The 11,022-nt window shown below is 49.5% G+C and overlaps 1 protein-coding gene and 1 long non-coding RNA gene across 2 annotated transcripts; both read left to right on the forward strand.

Annotated features, from left to right (window-relative positions):
- The first annotated feature begins 1,037 nt into the window (after positions 1–1,037).
- Positions 1,038–3,415, forward strand: LOC123125468 (uncharacterized). Its single transcript, XM_044545954.1, has one exon. The coding sequence runs from the start codon at positions 1,086–1,088 to the stop codon at positions 2,505–2,507; it is 1,422 nt and encodes a 473-aa protein (XP_044401889.1). The 5' UTR covers positions 1,038–1,085; the 3' UTR covers positions 2,508–3,415.
- A 3,422-nt stretch (positions 3,416–6,837) lies between these two features.
- Positions 6,838–8,626, forward strand: LOC123125469 (uncharacterized). Its single transcript, XR_006461417.1, has 3 exons — positions 6,838–7,114; positions 7,377–7,638; positions 8,314–8,626. It is a non-coding gene; the product is annotated as an uncharacterized lncRNA (long non-coding RNA).
- Positions 8,627–11,022: the final 2,396 nt, after the last annotated feature.

Below are 11,022 nucleotides of genomic sequence, written 5' to 3' on the forward strand. Positions count from 1 at the left end.
GCAGCCACTAAAGAAAAGAATGACAGATCACCTCCTCACCCGAACTCGACGCGGCTCCATCGCTGATATGCAGCTTTGCGGACCTCCAAGGTGGCTCATCAAAATTGAAGCCCTTGTCATTGAACGAATCAGACCGGGGCAACACCCGGACACGCCATCGAACCCCAGATCTGGCATCCCACCACGAATAAGACGACGAAGGAGGAAACCATACCTGCCATCCACGAACCACGAACCCAGCACGCGTTCCGCCTTCTAGATGTCATCGATGCAGACCACAATCTTCATCCGCTCCTAGACTACCTCCCAAGCTCCGCACCGACGCTCGAGCAAACATCGTCGCAACGGCGAAGCCCGAAGACACGGGTCCATCAAGAGGATGCCACCGCCGCCACGCCATTCTTACTTGAACAGACTGCTTTTCAAATCCACCCCCAACCATAGGACCGATGGCCTCGTCCGGGAAGGATCCGAAGAATCTTTATTCAGCGCCTTCATAGTCGCCGCCGAAACCAAGACGATGAACAACCTAAAAACCTAGACTACAAGTAAGTAAAACGATTCACACGCATGGAACCGACGACCCCTTCACCACCGACGACAGAGGTCGCTGCCGGAGGGGAGCCGCCGGAGGACCGGGCTGGAAGATTGGCCTCTCCTAACGGCGGCTAGGGTTCCAGCCAGGGACGAGAGTAAAACGATCAACCTGATAGAACACTTCACTGGTATTCCAGGAATACTCCTGTGCCGCTACTGCCTCTACACCGCCTCTTGTACGTACGTACTTCCTCCGTAAACTAATATAAAAATATTTAGATCACTATAAAGCAGAGGGAGTACGTGGTGATCACCAATAACGTGTGCAAATTAATCCGACATTTGAACGGTGTGCTGACGTGGCCAAACCGACAGCATGTAAGAACTCCAATCGAGACGGTTCTGCAGTCCGAGTTCGACTTGAGACGCTGATCGCTCATGGTAGGAGTATATATACCTACGGCCGTCGCCAACACATCATCTCAATCACAATAGTAAGTCGGTCAATCAATCAATCGACCAGGCCGGGCCGTACGTGCAAACGTACGATGGCAACCTCGCCGGCAGCTTCCAGGATCAGGCCGTCGCACGGCGAACCGTCCCCGCCGCTGAACCAAGAGCTGATCGTCGACGAGATCCTCACGCGCCTGCCGGTGGCCGCAGCCGTGCGCTGCAGATCTGTCTGCCGGGCGTGGAACGCGGCCCTCGCCTCCGGCCACTTCGTCGCCGCGCACGCCGCCCGAGCAGCCGCCGCGCGCCACCCCGAGATCGTCTTCTTCTCGCCGACAGAGAAGGGCGTCGCCACGTCCTTCTACGCTTGCTCGCTTCCCGAGGACGGAGACGCGCCGCCCGCCGCCGCTGCCCGCAAGCTGCTCAGCGTGGGCAACCTCGCCGGCGAGCACCTGGTACTGACCGGCAAGCCGTGCCGCGGCCTGACGCTCGTCTTCGACGTCCGGTTGTCCGAGTACCACGTCTTGAACCTGTCCACCGGCGAGCATGTATCCCTGCCGCCCTGCGAGACGGCGGAGGAGATAGCACCGGTGGTTCCGAAGCTGATGCTGCTCAAACGGTTTCCTCTGGAGCTCTCCAGCACCGGCCTCGGCTTCGACCCGGCCACCGGTCAACACAAGGTGGTCAGGCTCTTCAGGAACATCTTCGGCCAGCAGAAGTGCGAGGTGTGCTCGCTTACGGCGTCCGGCGAGTGGCGGTGGCGGCGCTGCGCCGGGGGCAACGCGCCCCCAAGATTTGCGTGCTACGTCGACGGCAGGCCTCCCGTGGCCCTCGACGGATCCCTCTACTGGCTGCTGCACCGGCGAGGCTGCGCCGACGACGGCAGCGCCAGCTGGGACCCGCAGCAGGACGCGCCCATCCTGTCGCTCTCCGTCGGCGCCGAGCGGTTCGGGTGGGTGCGCACGCCGCCGCGGCTGGCGTCACGAATCCGGCACCTCACCAACCTCGACGGCTCCCTCTGCGCCGTCGTCCACGACAGGCTCGTCGACGACGTGCTACTGCTCGTCACGTGGAGTCCGTCGTCGCCATCGTGGTCTGCGCGCTGCCGCATCGACGTGGGCAGCCTGCCCCGGCCGATCCGGGACGAGCTGAGCGGGGAGCGGGAGATCGTCCCGCTGTGCAGTGTGAAGAAGAAGATCCTGCTGGCGACGAGCAGGCACAAGGTGTACGCCTACGACACGGAGCAAGGCGCCGCCGAGGAGGTGTTCGACATGAACCGCTTTGTCGACGTGCCGCCGCACAACAGCGAGTCACGGCTGTTCGTCAACATTGGCCTCCACGAGGAAGACATCGGCCCGAAGTTGGCGGGTGATAAGTGGCTACAGGTGAAGCGGGGACGAGACATGGTGATCGGCAAGCGGGAGGCGGCGTCGTCGGCGTACCAGCTGGAACATCGGGACCACGACGAGGGATTTCACAGGACGAGGGAGGTGATCATGCAGCTTGCATTTCCAACTTAGGGTCTAACTACCATCAAACTTGTTATTGAGACGATGTAAATTTGAAGATGTAAAACTAGAAGACGTATAATTTACATCTTTAAAATATACATTTTACATTTTCAAGAAAGAGGCAATTCCAACAGATGATATATATTGGAGATGCAAAAGAGCAACTCCAACAGACGATGCAAATTGGAGATGTAAAACCTGCCGCCGGCAGCGGCGCTGTACAGCCCCACAAATTGAAATAAAAGCATCCCAAAAACAACTTATTTTTTTACATGCCAATAATATCAAATTATTACGTAATTCATGAAATCCACAACATCGAATGCAACACAAATAAAACAAAGTTCTTGCACAATACAACAAACAAATAATGAAACTATGCGGCTCTTTCACAATGCCATTTCCAGTACTCCTCCATCAAATCCTTTTGAAGTTGATCGTGTGAATTGGAGTCTCTAATTTGGTTGTACACCTTCATGAAATGTCTGATTCGCTCCTCTTTTCTCATCAGCATAACGCGTATGCCCCTGGTTTGCATGGTTTTTACTTTGGGGTAATTTCCTCAAAAACCTTGCGTGCAAGGTGGAAGAAATCGGCCGGCGGTGGGTTGGGCAGCCATTCGGCTGCAGCTTGTGCGAGCGACGGCTGTAGAACACCTACGAACGGTCACCACCCTGCAAAGAACACGGCGGCAGCTCCGCGCGTAGGCGGGTGGCGTCGCGCGACGTGAAGAACGGCGGAGGCGGGCAGCCGCGTGCAGGCGGCGTGCGTGTCTCCCCTAGCTCCGGCGGTGGGTCGAGGCTAGCGAAAAGCCGACCGCGTCGTCCACGCCATTACAGCAGCCGAACATCCGACGAATCTTCGATTCGAAGCGGCGGCCGAAATCAAATCTGCAGCTGCGGGGGACAGTCGTCGCTACTCCGGCGAGGCAGGCAGCGGGGGACAGGCAGGCGGAGTCGTGGCGGGGTGGGAGGTGGGCAGGCGGGCGGCGGCCGCCACAATTTGGGTGAAGGAGTTGGGCAGCCGTCGGGAGGGCGGCGGTCGGGCGGGCGGAAGCAAACGGAAGACAGTTGGGCAATTGGTGGACGACCGCTGTTTTTACATCTTCTGTAGATGAAGATGCAAATTTGCATCTTTAGATGTTGTATTTTACGTCTCTATTTTTTGTCATCTGCATTATCTGTTGGAGAGGACTTTTAAAACCTCGAAGATGAAAAAGGTTGTTATTTTTGCATCTACATCATCTATTAAAGATGCTCTAACTAGTCTCAGTACTTTAGTACGATGTGTATTCTCGGAGGCAGAGGAAATGCCACTTGGAAAACAGAGTTCACAAATCTGTTGCTCCGATGGTATCACAACAAATGCATCAATTTGGTACTGTGCTAGTATTTCACATAAGCTCATCTTGTAAGGCAAAATGGTTCAACAAGAACGTTTATAGGATGCGATTGTGCCCTCCCTAGCATTTTACCATGACACCCTGCATGTATGCAGGAGAAAAAAGATTGACGATGTCTACTGTTAGAAAATACGCAAATAGATCACTGCAAAAAGGTAGACGAGGCACGTGATGATTCGTTAACGAGGTTTATCATCGTGACTAATTCTCAAGGCATAATTACGGGCGCACCTCCCCATGTACCATACAGATCAAAGATATGCCCTTGAGGGTTACCAGACAACGCTCTGATCATCGCATCATGGTCGGTCCAACCATCCCTGCCATGGGCGCGCGAACCGTCCCTCTCATGATCTAATCTATTTTGTCTAACCATGGTGACCTTATAAAATAGTTATAGATTACGCGTGTCTGACTCGAACACCTAACCCTTTGCGTACTCCAAGTCTAACTGCAACCTAATAAACATATTCAACACAATTTTAATATCTACGCTATAAATCGTATTTTAAATTTTTTAAGACATTTGATCTCTCAAATTATGAATATAATATACTTTTGTCTTGAAGGACGGTTTTGTTTCGGTGAGAATTAATCTTTTATGTGTATGTTCGATGAAAAGAATCCATCTCAAACTAACCGTCAGATTTACAAAGTTGGCACTCTATTGATACCAAAGCTGCCACAGGTAACTTTGATATCAATAGAATCACAATTTTGGTACCAACACAATAGCAACCCCATTAATCATGAGCAGGTTAGTTTGAAATAAAGTTTTTCGAAACGTATCCAAGTGAGTTCCTCACTTTTTACCCTTTTCTCCTTTTCCATGCACTACAACTATAATTTGAACATTTTGTAGATTTTCAATAAAAATACTAATTTTTGTTCAATAATTTTATTTTACTAGCTAATCCGGTATTCATGTAATATGTTACTAGAGCATCTTTAGCTCTTCCTAAACTTAACTCCCTATAATTTATGTGTATTGTTGGGATGAAAACTAACATATCCCCTAAATATAACACTTAAATAAATTGTGACTTGATTCCTCTCATGAGAGAGAGAGGGGCATGAGCGCATTGAGGAGGCCGAACCTGTGTAAATTTCCTCGTGTGCACCATTCAAATCTCCAATGCATGCACTACGCTTAGATAGATATTGTCGGGAACCACGACAGTTGACGCATCAGGCAGGGGTTGCGCATGATGCCTTCTGATCTACTCTTCATCGAGTTTGTTCCAGCCCAAAGCTTTCACTTCGAAACCCTGGACTTCACTGGTGATGCGGACAAGCAGTTCACCTTCACTGCTCCACCTTCTCGTTCTGAGCCCTCACGAAAAAACTTGATGACATGCATATATGCGACATGGCTTCCGCCAGTCTGTGGGGTGGTCTCCTGAGAAACCCTAGGGATTGAGATCAGGTCTCGGTTGCGTACCAGATTTGTAGTTAGTCGACACGGTCGACTCGATCTTACCTCTCCTTGACCCCAAGGTAGAGGATATTGCAAGCTGTGCCTCTATGGGCCCCCTCGACCAAGGAGTTTTCATGGTGACGCCAAGTAGGTCGGGAGCACCCACCTAGGAAGTTGGTGTCATCACAACACGTAGTAAATTGCTCGACACACCTCTCACTGGCATCTCTGATGCCGAGAAGGCTTTGGAGGAGACCCACAAGGCTTTCGAAGCCAAATGGAACCGTCTCGAAACCGAGAGGGGTGCCTCTCGATGCTAGAGAGTTGAAGTTACATAACACCATTGAGTATGATTGACATCTGCACCCACGACAAGGGCATTGGAAAAGTGTAGGAATGAAAGTATGTCTAGAGGTGCGTGATTAGACTACTTTCCAAATAAAAACTACTTTTTCCCCAATTTTAGTTCTTGGCAAAGCAAGTCTAGTAACACCCTAATCGTAGGCAACGAAAAGTAAATACAATACAAGTGATTGTAAGAAAATGATGTGTGTGGAGATATGCAAACGCTATGGTGACACGGCAAATTTTGACTCGTGATTCCAATAGGTGGTGCCATGTATGTCCACGTTGATGGAGGCTTCAATCTCAAGGATTAATGATCTCAAGGATAACCGTTGTAAGATTCCATGGAGGGCTCCACCCACAAAGGATCCACAAAAAAGCAACCTTGCCTAACTCACGTCCACGAAGGACTAGCCATACTTGGGGTAGATCTTCACAAAGTAGGCGATCTCCTTGCCCTTAGAAACTTCTTGCCGTTGTCCCTCTCTCATCTGTGATTTTCTCCCATCAACTACTCCATCGCCTTGCATCTTCTCCACCTTCTCGTTATGAATTTGCTAATTCCACCTTCTCGAATCACCTACCCTATGTGGTTGCAAGGTTGGAGAGCGTCTACGAAAAATCACATGGTTTATCCTAAAAAGTCCTCCCTCCTGGTCCCATCAATTCTCCCTGATTGCTCCTCTCTCAATAACATGAAGGATCTCGCTTTTTCACGGAGCAGCAGCTGCTCTCCTCTTCCTTTGAGGTTGCGCTAGTGGCGCTTCTGAAAAGAAAATTAATTTTCAATGCAGTTCTTCCGTGAGAGGACCGTGGTAACGATGCTTGCCGAAGCGCTGGGTTGCGACTTTGTCAAGGCAGATAATTACCATCCAGGGCAAAGACGTACTCTGAAGCGTTGGGCCGCAACTTTGAATACAACTTTGAAACAAATTGCCAGTTTTTTTGTTTGAGGGGTACAAATTGCCAGGTTTTCTTTTAGCAGTACAAATTGCCAAGTACGTTTGTTGTTTTTTGAGCATCCAATTGCCAAGGTTTTTTTTGTTTTGTTTGAGAAGGGATAAAATTGCCAGGTATGTTGTTGAAGCAGTTGCACCTAGGGCTCACCCAGCGCCCTCTTTCTAGGACTCGTCGGGCCCAAGTCAAGTCCAAACGAAACGAAATCCGAACCGGCCCGGCCCGGCCTCCTCCTCTCGCCTCCCCCAGTCACAGTCACACCGGCCAAACCAGAGCCAGAGAGCGGCGGCGAGAGGAGAACGGCGGCGCGGCTAGGTGAGCTCCACCCAACCAAAGAGACGATCCTCCGCGTTCTCCCGTTCGGGAACGACGCAGGCGGAGAGCTCTCTCCCACGAGCTCGTCCCGTCCGTTCCTGGCGCGGCGGCTGAGGCGATCGAGGTCCCCGGACCGGACGGGCTGTGGGTTGATCTCCGCCGGACAAGCGCTGCCTGCAGGTGCGCTCGCGTCTCACTCTGACCCCTAGTTTCGCTCGATCCCCCCCGGCAATCGTCCTACTTTGTAGCTAATAAAATTCTCTGGGTGCCAAAGCTGATCGGAAGTTCCCTGCTGATTGTGATTGATTCATGTCTCAGATTATCTGGTGCTGGTTCTGAGTAGTAGGCTTGATGATTCTAAAGTAGCAACTGCTGCCTATCTTACTAGGAATCCCTGAATTTTTTAAATCCATCTGACAGAGGAACTTGTTTTCTGTTCCAGCACGATGCACAGCCTCACAGCGCGCGACGGGACCTCAAAGTCTAGAGACAGGGATAGAGAACGCTACGATGGCAAGCACAGGAACTCAGGAAGTGTGTAAGGCGGCGCCATGGGAGAGATAGGGAGAGGTACCAGGACAGGGAGAGTGAACGGAACCGATACCATGGTCGCCATCATCGAGTGCATCGTGAAAGAAGGCAGCACCATGATCGTTCGACGATCATGACTATCGCCGCTGTAGCAGTGATCGTGATGCTTAAAGGTACCAGGTCTAGATTTCTGTAATGCATATGTGCATTTTGTTGCATCAACCAATTTCAGCATTCTGAGTTATGAATTGAGTGCTAGTTAAGTATGGTGAATTCTGAGTTATGAACTGAATACCAGTTAATTATGCTGAAACCCAGTCGTCCTTTGTGCTTAATGGGCCACCTTCTTTTTTTATCTTCTGAAGATTGGCAACATGCTTTACATTTAGCAGATGTTTGTTGAGTTTTGGAATTATATCGGAGAAAATTATTGAATGTACGTACTATATTTGGTTCCACTTCCACGTAATAACACAACTCTTAACCTCATGGATACCCCCAGCCACTTAATTGAATTAGAGGACTGGTAAATGTAGGCATTTTTGCTGGTGTATAACTAGTATAACCATGGGTTAGCTATGATGTTTACTAGTTGGCTGTTGCTGTATGCAGTGGTGATCCCCGCTTAGCATCGCAAAATAGTAATAGTAGATAGAGTCATGAGCTCATAATAATATATGCTTAACTGATTTGTTTAATCAATTATTTTTTAACCCAAACGAATTATTTTTTTGTGAAGTGTTTTGATGTACAAACAATTCTGTATATGTTGATCAAAAGAAGCACCTTTTGCAAAGCAGAAAATATGTTATGCTGCTTCCTCTATTAAAAAAATCTGATGTATGCAGTGATAATGCAGAAGAAACCTCGATAGAGATGACCACAGAAGGAATCGTTCACACTCCCGTTCGAAGAGTCCAAGGTGTATGTGTTCGATGCCTTCCAAAGTGTATTATTTGCATTCTGGTTAATGCTGTAAGCAATAGGTTTGTTTGATTACTTTGAATCAAACATGTGGTTTCCTGGAATCAACTAGCATGTGATTTTGATTCACTAAGTGTGATTTTTGTATGCCGTTAGTTATTTGTTTTCTATCGCCGGGAAGTTGACGGAACATAATGTGTTGGACAAATTTGAACAAGTAATTGTGAATGCAGTTGGTACAGATCTTGTCAAGTTGTCAAGTATGGTTTGCTCTTTCTTATTTATATCGTTAGGCATCTCAGTTTCCTTACTGTAATGCTCTATTCTCCTCCATTTGCTCAACTGGTTACTAACTCTTCTGAATTGAAGCAGCAAAAGCTTGAGTGGATTTGACCAGGGACCTTCACAAGCATGCCCGCGAACATACTTAGTTTACCCATTCCAGGAGAGGTGACTAGTGGCGACTGCGATCCTTTTTAAGATCCAATGTTGCTAGTTCTCAAACAATGGATGGTTCATTCACTCTGATTTTCAATTCTTAAATTCCTTATTATTGTAATGTTTCATTATTGTTTTCTAATGCTTGCTATTCAGCCATCCCTGCTGAGTCATTTATAAACTGACCTCAAGCAAAATTCGCAGTCGGGTCTAACCTCGACTAGAAATGGAGATATCATGCACTGGAGATAGATATGCTTGCATGTGTGTATGTATAAAGTATAAACCACAGTAAATCCCAACTGCAGTCAGTATAGACATATGCCAAAATTTTGAATTTGTCAATCCTATGGACGATAACAACAATATACAGTACTACAAGCAGGACGATTTCAACAACAGCAACAATAGGAAAAACTGCCGAATGTGCAGCGATCACATAACTGAGTTGTTAGAGAGTGACACAAGTTGCGAGAGCTAAACATGGATCATTTGGTGGGACAGGTATCACTCATCATGTAGCTGCCGATACCTGTCCAATACCTCCAGCAGGAACTCGATATCCATGGGCGTCATGGGAGGGATAGCGAAGCGCAGCAGTAAGCCCAACCCCTGAACCTCAACAAACCTACAAACGAACTGCGTCCATCGACGCCCGACCACAACGTACTCGTGGATCTGGTAAAGGACGCCGGCCTGGCGCCGGTGGAAGGCGTCCTCCATGCTGAAGTAGGAGTAGAAGATGGACCCTCCTCCAGTACTCCTCCGTGTATGAAATAGCTCCCATCGTGCGCGTGGGAGGAGCACTGGAAACTCGACGATGTGATCATCTGGTATCACATACCTTGGGAGTAAGGGAACCGGGCCGCCGAACCCGGCGAGCCTCCGGGGACAACCACAGGAGGTGCTGGCTGCGCAGCCGACGCACAGCAACGCCTCGCAGCATGTCATCACCCTACCCGCAACGCTCAGACGACAGATGGTGCAGCGCGGAACCTGCCCCCACCGGCCGCTCGAGGACGCGCCAACCTGCAAATTTTTCGTGAAAACAGTATACAAATTTCAGAATAGCTGTATTTCATCATACATTCGAGAAAAACATAAGCTGAAACATCTTTCTCTATCTTACACTAGTCATGCAGGGACAAAAACATATTGCTGAGAAAAAATAAGCTGAAATATCTTTCTTTATCTTACACTCACCCAAGGAACACAACAGAAATCTATAATACCAAACCAAGTCCTACAAAAATAAACTCAGGCAATTAATTAAATCAAACTGCACTAGCTCTACCTTGTTTGATTTTAATCCAAGTGAAGCAATTGAATAAAATGTTGCCAAGCCTGTTCTGTTTTTAGCCAAAAGTCGAATCATCTTATTTATGGAGTAAACTAAAAAAAACATACCACATTTGTGGACTCTCGATCAAAGAACTACCATGTTCTGTTTTTCTTGCAAAAAATCGTCTAGTATTCAGTAATCTTTTCGCAAAACACCGATCGCTCAACTAAGCCTTCTTGACACAAAATTTGATCGCTCAACTGTTCCCCATGCTCTGACACGGCTGTTGCGTGCGCCACGGCCGAGCCGTGCACACGCCATTGCCAGGTCCCAGACGCCGAGCCGAGCTGCGCCACGACATGGCCCGTCGACATCGCCTCCATGCCGCCGCCGCCGCCAGAACAGCACCTGCCACCTGCCTGCAGCTCCTCTCCCACCGTCTCCTTTTCCCAGCCCGAGCCCCCGCCGCCGATCTCCATGGCGCACGGCCGGCGCCCGTGCCGCGCGACGCAAGAATTACACTCGAAGCTAGAAAGAAAAGCGCCCGACACGGCGACACCCCGTCCCACAGACGAACCATGATCACCGGAAAGAGCTTTCCAAAAGGTCGCGTACGGCGTACCTGAGCCTGAGAGGCGTTGCCGGTGAGAGGCACGGGGGTCGGCGTCCGCGTCTCTTCACAGCGGGGTGCCGACGGAGAAGAAATCTGGGGGGCTTCAGTGAGCTGCGAGCGAACTCCTGGGTCGCCGGAGAGCGGGAAGGGCGCCCTAGCCGAGGTCTGGAAGGTTCTTGATATCAAAATGCAGGTTCTTGAATCTTGAATCCAAGAAGGGAGGCCAAGAAAGAAGAAAGAGCACTCACCGCCACCGGCGCATAGGAACGGATAATTGCAGACGGTGTCCTGAAGATGGAG

The sequence above is a fragment of the Triticum aestivum genome, chromosome 5D (assembly GCF_018294505.1).
Source record: "Triticum aestivum cultivar Chinese Spring chromosome 5D, IWGSC CS RefSeq v2.1, whole genome shotgun sequence".
NCBI classification, from domain to species: Eukaryota; Viridiplantae; Streptophyta; class Magnoliopsida; order Poales; family Poaceae; genus Triticum; species Triticum aestivum.